Below are 15,845 nucleotides of genomic sequence, written 5' to 3' on the forward strand. Positions count from 1 at the left end.
CAGCTATGATTCTAAAAGCATGGTTCATAATAATACCAGGAATTTCTTTGCTTTTTTCCCTGTGTTGACATTTGCACCAGTGGCCCAAAAGCAATAGTGAACATAACTGTGACCACCTTAACACAGATCTAGACAGCCATCCACTCACAGTAAAATAATAAATTTAATAATAAAACAATAGTAATAAATAAAACTAAGACTGTTTCACCTAAAAATATTCTTATTTTACATATAAACCCATATATCATTTATTTCTAAGACAAATAGAAGAAAAACAATTTAATAAAGCTAACTTCTATTTAAATTATAAAAGTAAGGACCTAAGAGAGACACTGAATTTTTACTTATGTTTCAGAAAGTACACAACATCCAGAACTCCACTAACTAGACTGTGAACACAGGAAAATACAAACACAAAATTAGAGGGAATTAAGTGGCCTTTTGTTAAGTTGAGAAAACTGAAACCCAACTTCAAAAGAGCAAAATTCATCTGAGACAGGAAGAAAAGATATGGTTCCTCCCTCCCTTGTGGCCTTGGACTTACTGACATATACTATGACTTTGCCTATTACATGATGAAATGATTTAGAAGCAATCTGCGCATGGTGGGAGAGATGAGAGGTTGTCAAAAATATTGCAGTTAACCCCCAAACTAACCCTTTCAGAAAGCAATCATGAAGGCTTAAAGAAAAGCCAAGGCACTACCTGAAAGTGGTGACTGAACAATGCGGTTAGTGGAACAAGAAAATGTCAACCATTTGAAAACAATCCTCAAGAGTGAAATAAAGCTTATCCAGGGGGAACAAAGTGTGATGGTGTGAGACAAAACACTAGAGAGGTTCAATGTCTAGTCATCTGCACCCAACACATTTTTAACATATCCTTCTTTTTGATTTTTTTAATGTTTATTTTTGAGAGAGAGAGGGAGAGAGAAACTCTGGGGAGGGGCAGAAAGAGATGGAGACAGAATCTGAAGCAGGCTCCAGACTCCAAGCTCTCAGCAGAGTCTGACATGGGGCTCAAACCCACGAGACATGGGATCATGACCTGAGCTGAAGTCGGAAGCTTAACTGACTGAGACACCCAGGTGCTCCCTAACATATCCTTTAAACCATGTGCACTCCTGCTTGTGGAAGAAATCTTCCCACTAGTTCTCTAAGACATCATGGTGGTAGTGATGGGCTGGAAACAGAACACTGGTTGGATAGGGATGAAGATTACTTAGACCATCAGATGATTCCATGGGATTGCAAACCACGTGCATGAGTAAATCATGTAAGGAAAGAGCCTCACCTGGACAAAGGTTGAGTTTGGGTTCCTTGTTAACATCGACTTTATTGTAGGACCTATTTGTGGGCTTGCTGCGGGGAGGTGCACTCAGTGAGACAGTCCTGATAGCATCTCTCTGAACATGGATATAGGATGCATTCTCAGCACTTCTGTTTTTATTATTGCGATGGTAACTCATTTTATTTTTGGGATTTGGGGCCTGTACTGCTGTAAAAGAAAGCAGGAGGGGAGTGAGGGATAAAACAAGCTGGTTTCATACCCATAAATAACATACTGCATGGTAAATGTTTGCACTATGGAAAACAATGTGTGCTAAGAGAATTAAATCTATAGGATTTGGGTTGACATGTAAAATAACATGTTGCACAACAGTAATTTGTTTTTCAGGTAGAAAATATTATTTTATCTTTAATTTTGTTTCAAATTATAATTTAGAAATACCAAATACATAGATCCTTTACCTCTCTGCATTCCTGGGCCAGGAAAATTCTTTGGTTCATCATAAATCCATTTTCTTTTCTTCACACCTTTAAAGTGAGGCTTCCTCACTGGCTGGACATCATTCACTTGAAGAAGATACAAATTTTTACAGGTTTTTAAGAGATGCTTTCATCTGAAAATTACTATAGGTGATAATTACATATCTGTGCATACACATGTCAAGCAAGAGAAAAAAATAAATGCACTACACTAATATTTTACTTTCTAGAACAAAGTGTGACTTATTTTTTAAAGCACCCCACCCTCAAGAGAAAGCCTATCCTGAAAATTGATTGATGAGAAAACTTTTGATACGTAGCATTCCTCAGAGGAAATGTTTCCCCCCAAAAAGAATTTGTGGATTGTTTAAAAGAATACAAAATTATATTCCAAATATAATTATATATCTCATTATAATGTTATTTTTAAGTAGTTTTAGAATTGTTATTTTGAACATAAATCTACTTCTTAAGAAGGTGGATTAATGTAAAATACTTTTAGTGAATACTACTTTATTCTTTTAAGCTTTAAGAATTTGAGTATAAGGTTAGTTTGGTGAAACAAGACTAAGTAGTCAGAATTGTAAGTGCTAATAGTACTGAATTATTCACTTTTTACTGGCATACTTTTACACTGAAAAATTTATATACAAGCTCAATCTTCTAGGAATTTCTAAGGTACATTTCTCCAGAGACTCTTAAAACAATTTAGTATACAGGCCATTCTTTGTTATTTCTCTGTGTGTAGGTCCTGAACATTCACTATTGAACAGAGAAAATGAACATCAAGTTCACTATGTAGATTACATTAGCTCTCTGTAGTGGACTACTAAATCTGTCTTTGCCCTAGCTCTCAAATTCAGCTTAAGCATTAAGTTTGAATTCTGATTCACCACCTCCTCTCCAAATATCATGCTCCACCCTTACCCTCAAGCTCCCATTCCTAAGATTTGAAAACCATATTTTTAACAAATGTTACTAAACTGAGCTTCTTAGGAGTAAGCCATCATGTTTCTCAATCTCCCACTCCTAGGATTTGGAAACCATATTTTTAACAAATGTTACTAAGCTTCTTAGGAGTAAAACCATCATGGTTCCCTTCAATGCCTGGCTGGGATCCAAGAACATTATAGTTTCAGTAAATGAAATAAATGAAAGAAGGAAGGAAGGAAGGGAGGAAGGAAGGAAGGAAGATTCATGAGTCTTAATTGTATCAAGAGAAGTAGCTCAGAATACAGAATGGCATGGTAAAGCCAAATCATGAAAAAAAATCCAACACATAATAAAAATTTGTCAATGTATCCCACTATGGGTTAAATTTAAAAGGGTGTACTAATGAATCTTCCAAGAAGGTAGTATATCATTAATTTTAATACCTAAATTAAACTAGTGGGTATGTATATAATTTACTAGGACCTACATCACAATTCATTGTCCGAGTTAGTAGAAGAATATTGTTTTTAATTCTTAATCCTGAATAATTTTCAAAACATCCTTTTTTTCTTTCATTTTAAAAATTCTATTTCAAATAAGCAAAACAAATCCATGATAAGACAAATATATCTAAGGCCAAAAAGTGATAGAGCTAATGTCTCACTTGAAGAGGGGTCCTCTCTGCACTTCATACTGATATTCTCAGTAGCATTTAATACATGCGTTGTAGGTACTAGTCGGGTAGTTAGGGAACGCTTTGGATGAGGGCTGTCCTTGTTATCTTTTAAAGCAAATTAAAAAAATAAAATATCAATATTAGCAAAAGAAGGTTTCAGTTGGTATTTTACTTTTCAATGATGGGTATACCTCTTTAAAATATATATATTAATTTTTACAACACTGAAATTCCCTAACCAATACATTGAGTCCCCAAAATTTGTCACTAACAAAACATTAAATATCTGATATACAGACATTATCTTCAATATATAAATAATATATTTGTGGCAATATTTTTAATAATTTCATAAGAAACAATCAGAAGGTTATCAATTTTAAATCAAATGTGCTGATTTAAAAATAGGTTCCAGAAATACTTTAAGTGGAACAACTTTCGTGTGTTCTATGCTTTGGAGCAGGACTGTCTAACAGAGCCTTATACAATGATGGAAATTTTCTCAGTCTGTACTGTACAAAATGATAGCCACTAGTCATATGTAGATACTGAGCACTTGGAATATGGCTAATGCAACTGAAGAGCTGAATTTTTAAAAATTTCATTTTAGTTTAAATTTAAACAGCCACATGTGAAGAGTGGCAACGGTTATTACTGTAGTTAGAATTTTTTTGTTTTTTTGATTGATTCAGCAAAAGGTTTCCATCTTTGAGTGAGAAGAAAAGATTTACATATCATTTCCCATAAGAATTATTTGATCACAAGTGCCTTAACCTATTCTTGAAAATGTTTATTTAAGGGTGGGCAAAACAGTAGATGAAATTGTTTAACATTTGGATGCAGAATATGTAAAGCCCTCTAATTACAGGACAGCTAAACTTTTAGTCTGTGACTAAGAGAGCTGCCCAGCAGAGAGGTACTAGCTGGGGCTGCTAACCATGGTAAGGGGAGTACAAAACTATGAAGTACAAACTATGATTTTATTATAGCTCTTGATTATTCACAGACGATAGTTGGTAATAATTACAAAATGAGGAAGTCATAGAAGTCATCATGAAATTAATACTCTTCACAGTGTTCACAAACAAAGCTTTTTAAGAAAATTCAATCACACGGAGTATTTGAAGTTGGAAAAAGAAACTAAAAAGGACTTGGTTTTACCATTTAAAAGAACCAATAACTGGAGATCTAGCAAGACTCCTAGAAATTATGTAGTCCAACAGGCCAATATTTCAGATAAGGAGACTGAAGCTAAAAGAGATGAAGTCTCGTGGTCAAACACTTAGGGACAGACCAGGACTGAAACCTTAAGGCTCTTGACTCCGAATCACTGGATTTAGTGTATATTTTAATTTATGACCTTGCCTCTTATATTGGTTTCAAGTGTCAAGCTTTATATTTACATTTCTCAATCCAAATTATGAACGGATTAAAACTATAGGATGGTTCATTACCTTTAGTATTTGAACATTTTGACACGGTAATTTCTTTCTCTTCAGTTACAGCTTCCTTTTCATCTACTCCAAGGAATATGATCCTCTGTGGAACATAACAGTCACCTCCTATGACAATACCTTACTGTCAGTGGCTATGATGGCAGAAAGTTGTAAAACACTATCTTCCAATACAGGATTATCCTCTACAATATACCTTTGCCAGTTTTGTTTAAACACTTCTTAGTGATACCACCCACATCTCTATATATATCATATATGTTTAAATTAATACATGTGCATATATATGTATATGAATATACAGTATATACACTTACATACAGATAATTGCAAAAAAAATTCACATAGTCAACAAAATTAATTTTCCTTTAACATATGGAAATCTTTATTTCTACCCTGTACCACCCTTTAGAGGTACTCAGAATAAATATAATTTATCTTCAATATAACATCTTCAGATATACGAAAGCAATTTTTCTGTTCCTTAAAGTTCTTCCATTTTCCAAGATAAACATCCATAATTGTTTTAAATGTTATATACTTAATTTCCAGATTCTTCACCATACAAGTTACACTTTTGTAACATAAAATATTTGTTTCAAGTAGCCTTTTTAAAAAATGACACACAAATATGGACTACCCTGTACAGAAATCAGTGGAACTGGTATAATAATAATTGACATTTATGCAGCATTCTTCTATGTATCAGACACTCCACTGAGTACTTTAAATGACTTATCACATTTAATGATCTTCCTATACTACTCCTAATAATTCAATGTGAGTTTACCTGAGCTATTTGGTAGCAATCACCAATTACTGAATAATTTTTAAACCTTGTGGACAACAAAAAAACACTTATTTTTTTCTTCACAATCTGTATCATGTCGAGTCTTTCCCGACTTGAAGAAAATCTACCATTAATGTCTTGAACTTAAATGCAAGACTATGTTTATCACAGCTTGACTTTACCTTGTTTAAACTTGGCTCATTGATCCAGCATATTAACTTCTAGACATCTGTCAATTTTATAAACATGTCTCATTCATCTAGCCATTCAATTGTTTAAACATAAAATAGTTTATTCTACAAATATTCACAGAGTGCACCTCATGTGTCAGACATTCTACTAATAAGGATTCATATATAGCAATTAATTATATACATTTCCAGGCCTCAACTGTCTTACCCAAAGCCAACAATAGAAATGTCAAAAAGATTTTGAAAAAACAAAATTGGTTATGAGAGAGGAAATTTGACTCATTTATTATATGGTGATATATTCAGAATCAACCAGTTATAAATTAACTCACCTCCATTTTCAAAAGCAGCAATGTCAGTCCTTGGTTTCCTATCCAATGATGCTTTTATCTCACCTTGCCTTTCAAATAGGCTAAATTTTGTTGGAACTGTAAGACCATCCCCTAAAAAATTAAGTAAAAATAAGAAAAAAAAAGAAAAAAAATAGAAAATCACCCCAGGAGCCATTAGGTACTTACATAAAATTCATGATGATAGTAAAAAGCCTAAAAGTTAGTGCAATTATTGTTTGCATAGTGATATGATGAACAATAAATTTATAAATGTATGAATTTTAAGCATATTTTATAATTATCAAGAAAATAGCAAGCAAGTTTGTTTTCCTATATGTATTATTTATTAAATGGCAATTTAAAAATTTAAACAATCTAACATTACTATGTATGTATAATATATTTAACTTATTCGCTCTGTTCTTCATATAGTGAATTTTATAAGATTTCTTTTGATTATACCTATTCATCATGAACGAATTGAGTAAAAAGCATTAGAGTCTACCACTGACAAATGGTAATTATACTGTGATAATTAAATAATTCTTAGAATTTTTCTTATACATCTCTGGATAATTTTTTACTAAAATAAGCTATTAAAAGCAGAATAAAGAGAAACATGATAATCTAATGCGCCATGTGATTCTGTATTGGATTCTAAACCAGAAAAAAAAAAGTTCATTTTACCATAAAGGACATGGATGGCACAGCGGGTTGTTTAAAATTCTGTAAATAATATCAGATCAGTGGTAATTTCCTGCTTTTGATGGTTATACTAAAGTTATGTAAGAGTTCTGCAGGAGCATCATATCTGCAGCCTACTCTTACACTAACAGTTTAGAAAAAATAACAATGTATATATTTAGAGAAAGGAAGAGTGAAAAATCAAATGTGTAAAACGCTAATATTTGGGAAAATCTGGTGAAGGTTATTCATGATTTAACTGAAATTATTTAAATATAAAAGGCTTTTAAAACCACAATTTAAGGCAAAAGTACATGTAATTATCTTTAATCCCTAATGGTAAACTACTGTTTTTATATTCATTGCTGACTTGTATTATTGGTTTTGCTTTCTTGTCCAGGTAATGCGGGCAATGTGCCCTTCTCTAGATGTGGTGCTCGCCTATCAGTTAAGTCTTTCCTATCATTTTAACATCTAACATCTAATGGTATGTTGCTGCCACCTACTGCCATATGTTTAAATAGTTTACCACATATGTACTTGACTGGCAGGCATTTTACTCTTTATCCTCTACTTTATCCTACCCTTGTCTTGATCCTGGGAGATTTTCCCAATTATCATTTTTTTACTTTTAGTGAGAGGAGAGGATTCAAATCTCCTACTTCAGCAAAACTTGCCTTTCATCTCATCCTCATGGCAGGAAAACCATATAAACTCGTAACACCCATGGATTTTCTCTGAGCTTCTGGTTTTACATCCAGAAAATAATGTTCTTCTTATCTTGCCTTTAAGGGCAAATTGTTTACCAACACTGAAATCAGATTCACCAAAGCATAAGATCCACGAAAGGTCCAGCCTTGGAATAATCCAGCTGCATTGCCTCTGAAATTGCCTGGTACACATAAGGCACTCATTCAATGCACAAATGTATCCTTGTTCTGCCACTAACGTCATCCTGTGATCTCCCTTTTGTCCTAGGGCTAGGTTGTCCTTTCTATTCACAGAGGAAAATAGCGCCTACTTCACAGGGAGAGTGATTTGCAAAGAAAAAAAAGATGGTAAAAGCAACTTATTTATAGAATTACTGCATCGAGGGTGTAATTCCCCCATGTGTTTATGTAGTCTTTTCATTCTGCACCTCCTCTGGGAAAGCATAATTAATAGCAGCTTTTCATACTAAATTTAGGTCATCTGATAAAAGCATTTCCTTCTCTCTCTCAATTCTGATGTATTATTTATCATTAGCTCTAGTGTACATCTTACTAAATAATTCACAGCCTATCACACCAAGTATCTCTTATACATCACCTTGAAATGCTGTCTTTTCATGCCTTACCTTCTTGCAATTCACTGCCATTTTCCAAAGGCTTTTCTAACTCTTTGTCTGCTGTAGAGGCTATGCTTTTTGGTGATGAAATATCTGGAGTATGAAATCTGTAGTATTCACCTAATCTCCCATGAGAAAGCTAGTGGTTAGTATATTTGTCACATCAAACATTAGAAAATCCACAAATGTTTGATTTCTTACCAGATTTATAACACATCTCCTTTATTGCTCTTTTTTCTTCAATTTCTTCAGGAGTCTTTGTCCATAAACTAGATGCATCTATAGGATATATGTACATCTTTTTTAATTAAATTGTCCCAAAGCCAAATGGTACGAAAATATACAAATCAGAATTAAGAATCCCAAATATTGCTCTCACAGGTGGGACTTTTTGAAATTTTTTAAAATCAGTAATTTGCATACTAGCAAATGTCTCAAATTGCCATATTTCACATATTAGAAAAATCAGTGTAAGCAACTGTCCCTATTTAAATGAGGTCTATCTCCCAGCCATCATACAACAAAAACTCTCCAATCCAAATGATCATATATAGACATAGAACAAATTAGAACATAATGAATTTAATATACTTAATAAAATTGAAGCTATTTTCTTACCAAATTCTGCCCTATTTATTCATTATAAACCTCTAACAGTTAAAAAATAAATGAAAAAACATGATAGGGTTTTGAATGCTCATTGTAAATCTGAGAAAAGCCTTACTAACCATTTTGTTCATCTCCTTCCTCCTCTTCTTCCTCAAAGTTAGTTTTTAAAACTAGAGGATGATGAATGGGTCGTGATATATTCTCCTGAGTTTTCAGGGGTTCCTGACTCTGGGTCAGGGGTGGAATTCCTTCCTGAGTTTCTTTCTGTGGTGTGATATCTACAGAGAAAATACAAAATTTCTGTCCTTTTAAGATCTATATTATATACATGTCTAATGATCAACAGTTACCTCCTGATTTATTATGCATTTTGTTAAGAGGTATCTCGTCTTATTTCTGGAAAGGTTATCAAACTAAAAAAGATCAACATTTTGCCTGTAAAGTGCAGAAAATATGCCAATTCATAGATTTTAGATAGGAATTATAACCATGACTTGGTATATCACACTTTTGGTATAAATGCATAGTAATCATAAGTATCACTGTATTCTTACACTATATATGTGAATAAGAATAACTTAACTAATTACAACAAATTAATGAAAGCAGATTCAAATATGGCATAGCTTATAATGGCAGAGTATATACAGCAAAACAGGAATAATCCAATTGTTCTAGTTTTCGGTGGCTGCATGATTACTTGGAAGTGAGAAAGAGTGAAACTTTCACATTCCTCTATTGGCTACACATTGGTCAGACTGTCCAAAGTTCTAGGTCATATTTAAATGTTCTATAACCTTCAAAACTAACAAGCAATTACTAGAAAAAGCTGGTGAACATATGAATCTTCTTTCATCATCAATTCAACCCCCTTTGTTTTCTAAATGAGTGATTATCAAATTTGGCTAATTACCAGAATCAACTAAAGAAATTATTCAAAACATCTTTTAAGTCTCTGCTTTCTGAACTTCTGATTTAGCAGGTCTAGATTAAAGCCTGGAAATCTAATTTTATTTTTTAAAAGTCTCAGGTAATTATGAAATCAGCCAAATTTGGAAACCACTGCCCCAAATGAATGATCATCTAACTAGGGTTCTAGATTATAGAAAGTCTTTAAGTGGGTATGCCATATCCCAATTATTTGAAAGCAAGGAATACAATTCCAGATCCTCAACTCCCATATTTATATTTCCCCTAAAGTTGGTTTGCCTAAGAACAGACTTAAGTTCACAATATCCTTTCCTCCACTGTACAAGATAAAGGCCTACCCTTCACTCATGCCAGAATTTACTATAGCACATGCTCAAAAGAGAAATCCTCCATTAGTGATAAACCAAACTACCATAAACCCATAGGGCTTTCTCCATTACCTTAATTTGTATACATTTCTACTAGGAGAAAATCATGATGTGGTAGGCAAAATAATACCCCCCCCCCAAGATGTCCATGTCCTAATCCCTAGACCTTGTGTATGTATTAAGTTATATGAGAGAGGTATTGAGGCTGCAGGTAGAATTAAGACATAATCAGGTGACCTTAAAATTGGCAGATTTTTTGCCCTGAATTATCCAGGTGGGCTCAAAGTCATCAAAAGGATCTTTACAAATGGAAGAGAGATGCAGAGAAAGAGAGCCGGGAAAAGAGATGTGACAATGGAAACTATGTCAAGTGATGCAGTGTCAGAAGGACTTGACTTTCATTGAAGATGGAAGAAGGAGGACATGAACCATGGAATACAGAAGGCCTATAGAAACTGGAAAAGGCAAGGAAAGAGGTTCTCTCCCAGAGTCTTTAAAAGAAATGCTTCCCTGGAGACAGCTTAATTTTAATCAGAAAGTCTTCGTGGAATTTCTAGAGTATAGATCTACAAGATATCAAATGGGTTGTTAAAGCCACTTGGTTGATGGTAATTTGTTACAGCAGTAACAGAAAATGAATACACAAAGTATTAGAAAAAGTGCTACTAGTGTCCATTTTGGAACATTCTAAATTCAAATGCATGGTAGAGTATGGCAGCAGTTAAGAATTTTTGTTGAAAAATTCTGCCTCTCCCATTTCTGGACTAATGTTATATAATATATAACTCTTGAAGGGAAAGTCTCTTGACATCAATGGAAGGAAAGCACTGGTAAAAACTCTGAAGGAAAAACATGGCTTTAAATAAAGCTTTTTAGCTATTCTCAATATATATTCCCAAGACTTGTAATTAGCTGCAAAGAAAAGCTTCACTGAACATTCTAAACAGTAAATTTTAGAGCCACATTTTTAGAAGTTTCATTGAGATGTAATTCATATACCATACATGTCACCAATATAAATATACAGTTCAATAGTTTTTAGTGTATTTACAGAGTTGTGCAACCATTGCCTTAATTTTAGGACATCACTCCAAAGAAGAAACCTATTCCCATTAGCAGTTACTCTTCATGTCTTTCGAACACCCATACCTCTACACAAGCACTGACATACCTTGTTTCTATGAATTTGCCTATTCTACATATTTCATGTGAGTGGAATCATACAATATGTGGTCTTTTGTACATGACATCTTCCACTTACCATAGTGTTTTCAAGGTTTAGTCATGCTGTCACCTGTAATAATACTGTATTCCTTTTTTATACAAATAATATTCCACTGTAGACATATACCACAATTTATCCATTCATCTGAAGGTGGATACGTGGGTTATTTCCACTGCTTTGGCTGTTATAATGTAGGTATGAACATTTGTGTACAAGTTTTCATGTGGACATATGTTTTCACATCTCTTGGATATATACCTAGAAGTGGAATCACTGGGAAACATGCTGACTCTGTTTAATATGTTGAGGAGCTGCCAGAATGTTTTCCAAAACAATTGTACCATTTTACATGCCTTCCTGCAATGTATGAAGATTCCAAATTCTTCACATCCTTGTTAACACTTACTATATGTTTTTGATTAAACCATCTTGATGGGTGTGAAGTGGTAGCTCATTGTGGTTTCAATTTACATTTATCTAATGGTTGATGATACATGATGAACATCTTTCATGAGTTTATTGGCCATTTGTAAATCTCTGAGAAATGTCTTCAGATTCCTTGCCCATATTTTTCATAGGATTATGTTTATATTATTGGGTTACAAGAGTTCTTTATATATTCTGGATACAAGCCCCTTGTCAGATATAGGATTTGCAGATATTTCTCCCATGCTGTGGGTTGTCTGTTCATTTTCTTCATGGTATTCTTTGAAACACAAAAGTTTCTAATTTTGATAAAATCTAATCCACTTCTCATTTGGTTTCTTGCCCTTCTGGTGTCTCTCAGAAGGCTTTGCATAACCTAAGGTTCCTTATAAGAGTTTTATAACATTAGCTCTTTAGTTTTTTTCATCTATTTTGAGTTAATTTTTTTGTGTAAGGTGTGAGGAAGAAGTACAAAATAACTTTATGTGGCTATCCGGTTGCCCTAACACCCTTTGTTGAAAATACTCTTTCTCCCCATTGAATGATCTATGTATCCTTGTCAAAAACCAATTGACCTTAGGTTGATTGATATAAAGGTTTATTTCTGGTCTCTCAGTTCTATCCCATTGATCTATATCTATATACCTATTTTTATGCCAGTATCAGGTGGTTTTGATTACTATAGCTTTGTAATAATGTCTAGATTTTGAAATTATTAACACTGAGCTCTATAGCTTTGTTCTTCATTTTCAAGATTGTTTTTGCTATCTTGGTCCCTTGAATTTCCATATACATTTTAGAATCAGCTTGTCAATTCTTCAAAGTCATTTGGGATTTTGACAAGGGTGACATTGAAACTATAGATCAATTTGAGGAGAATTACTATGATAACAATATAGCCAATGTATGAACATGAGCTATTCTTTCTATTGAGTGTAATATTTGTACTTCTTGTGCTAAATTAATTCCTAAATATTTTATTCTTTTTGATGCTATTATGTGTAATTGCTTTTTTCCTTTAATTTTTTCCTTTAATTTTCCTTTAATTTTCGTTTAATTATGTGTTCCTTGCTAATAAATAGAAATCTAACCAATTATCATATATTAGTCTTTTACCCTGTAACCTTGGTGAATTTATTAGTTCTAATAGTTTTTTAATGATTTCTAGAATTTTTAAAATAAAAGATAATGCCATATATAGAGATAATTTCATTTCTTTTTTTCCCAAGCTAATTGCCTTTTATTTGTTATCATTGCCCAATTCCTCTGGCTTGAATACAAGTGACAAGGATGAACATCCTTGGCTTAAATGTCAATGCCAAGAATGAACGTGATTGTTCTTGATCTTAGGGGAAATGCTTTCAGTCTTTCACCATTAAGTATGATGTTAGTTGAAGATTTTTCATATATCCTTTAGCAGGTTGAGTAAGTATCCTTCTATTCCTAGTTTGGCTAGTGTTTTATTTCTTTATTTTTTAGTCACAAAAGAGTTTTGGGTTTTGTTAAATGCACTTTCTTCATTATGATCATGTTTTTTCCTCTTTATTCTATCAATGTGGTGTATTACAGTAATTGATTTTTAAAAGTTAAACCAACCTTGAACTTCTGGGATGAATCTCATTTGGTCATGGAATATAATCCTTTTTTAAATGTTGGTGGATTTCATTTTCTATAATTTTATTAAATATTTTTGTCTCTCTATTCACCAGGAATATTGGTCTGTAATTTACCTGTGATGTCTTAGTCTGGTTTTAAAATAAGAGTAAATACCAGCCTCATAAAATGAGTTGGAAAATAGTCCCCCATCTTCTATATTTTTGGAAGAGTGTGTAGAGTTGGTTATTAATTTTTCTTCAAATTTTTGGTATAATTGAATAGTAAAGCCATATGAACCTGAGTTTTTATTTGTAGGAAGATTTTTAAGTGCTTATTCTATCTCCTTATTATAGGTCTGTTCAGATTTTCAATTTTTATTTTCTGAAGTCAGTTTTGGTAGTTTGTATCTTCCTAGAAAGTTGTCCATTTCATTAGTTGTAAAATAATATTTGTTCATAGTATTCCCTTCTAATCTTTATTATTTCTGTAAGATTGGTAGTATGTCCCCTTTTTCATTTCAGTCTTTAGTCATTTCAGTCTTCTTTTTTTCTTGGTTAGTCTAGCTAGAGTTTCAATTTCCTTGATCTTATCACTGCTTTCATTGATGTTCTCTGTCAATTTTTTTACTATTTCATTATTTCTGCTTTACTCTGTATTATTTTCTTCCTTCTGTTTGCTTTAGGTTTACTTTGTTCCTTTTTCCAGAGTCTTACAATGTAAAATCAAGTTATTAATTTGAGATCATATTTTCATTTTTTTACTAAAATTTTTATATTTCTTTTTGAGAAAGAGAGAGTGCACACACAAGTAGGGGAGTGGCAGAGAGAGAATAGAATGTGAAGCAGGCTCAGGCTCTGCATTATCAGCGCAGGGCCTCGCGCAGGACTCAAACTCACTAACCATGAGATCATGACCTGAACCAATGTTGGACACTCAACCCAGCCACCCAGGCACCCCTGAGATCATATTGTTAAATGTAGGCATTACAACTGTAACATTTCTTCTAAGTACTGCTTTAGATGCATCTCGTGAGTTTTAGTATGCTGTTTCTTCATTTTCATTCATTTCAAAGCATTGGCTAATTTTCCTTGTAATTCTCTTATAATTTTCCATGTAATTTCTTGGTTGTTTGCAGGTGTGTTGTTTAATTTCTACATATTTGTGAATTTACCATTATTTTTTTCTCCTATTAATTTCTAATTCCATTGTTTGGAGAACAGACATTGTATGATTTCTACAATTTCAAATTTATTGAGCTTTGTTTTATGGCCTAATATATACTTTATCCTGGAGATTGTTCCATTTGCACTTGAGAAATATATGTATTCTGCTATTGTTGCAAAGAACGTTCTACAGATATATTCAGTTGTGTTGTTTTATAGTTGTTCAAGTCTTCTATTTCCTTGTTGTTTATAATTGTTTGCATAGTACATCTTTTTCATCCTCTCACTTTCAACTTGAGTTTTTGAACCTAAAATGTGTCTCCTGTAGATAACATATAGTTGAATATTTATTTTTAATCTGACAGTGTCTGCTGTTTTTCTGTATTTTTACCCAATCATATTCAATGCTATTAATGATATATTGGATATTTATCTGTCATTTTACTTCCTGTTTGCTTTTTTATTCCTCTCTTCATCCACTGCTTTCTTTTGCAGTGAGTGAGTATTTTTTAGTGCAATATTTTGATTATTTTTATGAGTTTTCCCTATTTTTAAAGGTATCTTCTTGGGAGTTGCTCTAGAGCTTACCATATACTTCCTAACTCACCATAATCACCTGTGTATAAATCACAGATTTATATTATTTAATTTCAGCTAAAACTAATAAGGTTATTCCTATATAGCTCTATTCCTTTTTCCCCCTTCCCAATTTGTGCTATTGTTGTTATATTACATCTATATGTGTTGCAAACCCAAAAACACATTGTTATAATTATTTACTTTGCTTAAATTTGTATCTTTTAAAAGGTTTTTTATTTATTATTTATTTTTGAGGAAGACAGAGAGTGCAATCAGGAGAGGGACAGAGGGAGAGGGATAATCCCAGGCTAACAGCACAGAGCCTGATGGGCTTGAACTCATGAAACTGGTGAGATCATGACCTGAGCCAAAATCAAGAATCAGATGCTCAACTGACTGAGCTACCCAGGGACCCCTAAATTGGTATCTTTTAAAGGAGCTTCAAGGAAAAGGAAGAGAAAATATATATCTATAGGGTTTGTCATATTAACTTTTTTATTTCTCATTTCTTTTTTATATAATTTTTTTAATGTTTATTTTTTTGAGGGAGAGTGTGTGCAAGCAGGGGAGGGTCAGAGAGAGGGGGAGAAATACAGAATCCCAAACAGGCTCCATGCTGTCAGCACGCAGCCTGATGCAGGGCTCAAACTCATGAATCATGAGCTTAAGAGTTGAACGTTTAACCAATTCAGCCACCCAGGTGCCCCTTATTTATAATTTCTGATTATCTTCATTTATTTCTATGTATTTGAGTTACCACCTGGTATCATTTCCATACTATTAAATAGATTTT

At 33.0% G+C, this 15,845-nt stretch overlaps 1 protein-coding gene across 6 annotated transcripts in view; it reads right to left on the bottom strand.

Annotated features, from left to right (window-relative positions):
* The window catches only part of CB4H12orf50 (chromosome B4 C12orf50 homolog), a 47,476-nt gene that overhangs the window by 4,093 nt on the left and 27,538 nt on the right, over positions 1-15,845 (bottom strand). For 4 of the 6 annotated variants that reach the window (XM_043561969.1, XM_043561971.1, XM_043561970.1 and 1 more), the window contains 8 exons: positions 8,885-9,043; positions 8,358-8,435; positions 8,166-8,276; positions 6,146-6,256; positions 4,833-4,940; positions 3,367-3,483; positions 1,752-1,856; positions 1,294-1,497 (listed from right to left, as the gene is read on the bottom strand). In XM_043561969.1, the coding sequence (XP_043417904.1) occupies positions 1,294-1,497; positions 1,752-1,856; positions 3,367-3,483; positions 4,833-4,940; positions 6,146-6,256; positions 8,166-8,276; positions 8,358-8,435; positions 8,885-9,043 (993 nt within the window). The remainder of the gene's footprint in view (positions 1-1,293; positions 1,498-1,751; positions 1,857-3,366; positions 3,484-4,832; positions 4,941-6,145; positions 6,257-8,165; positions 8,277-8,357; positions 8,436-8,884; positions 9,044-15,845) is intronic. The other 2 variants (XM_043561967.1, XM_043561968.1) reach the window with 2 other exon arrangements.

The sequence above is a fragment of the Prionailurus bengalensis genome, chromosome B4, assembly GCF_016509475.1.
Source record: "Prionailurus bengalensis isolate Pbe53 chromosome B4, Fcat_Pben_1.1_paternal_pri, whole genome shotgun sequence".
NCBI classification, from domain to species: Eukaryota; Metazoa; Chordata; class Mammalia; order Carnivora; family Felidae; genus Prionailurus; species Prionailurus bengalensis.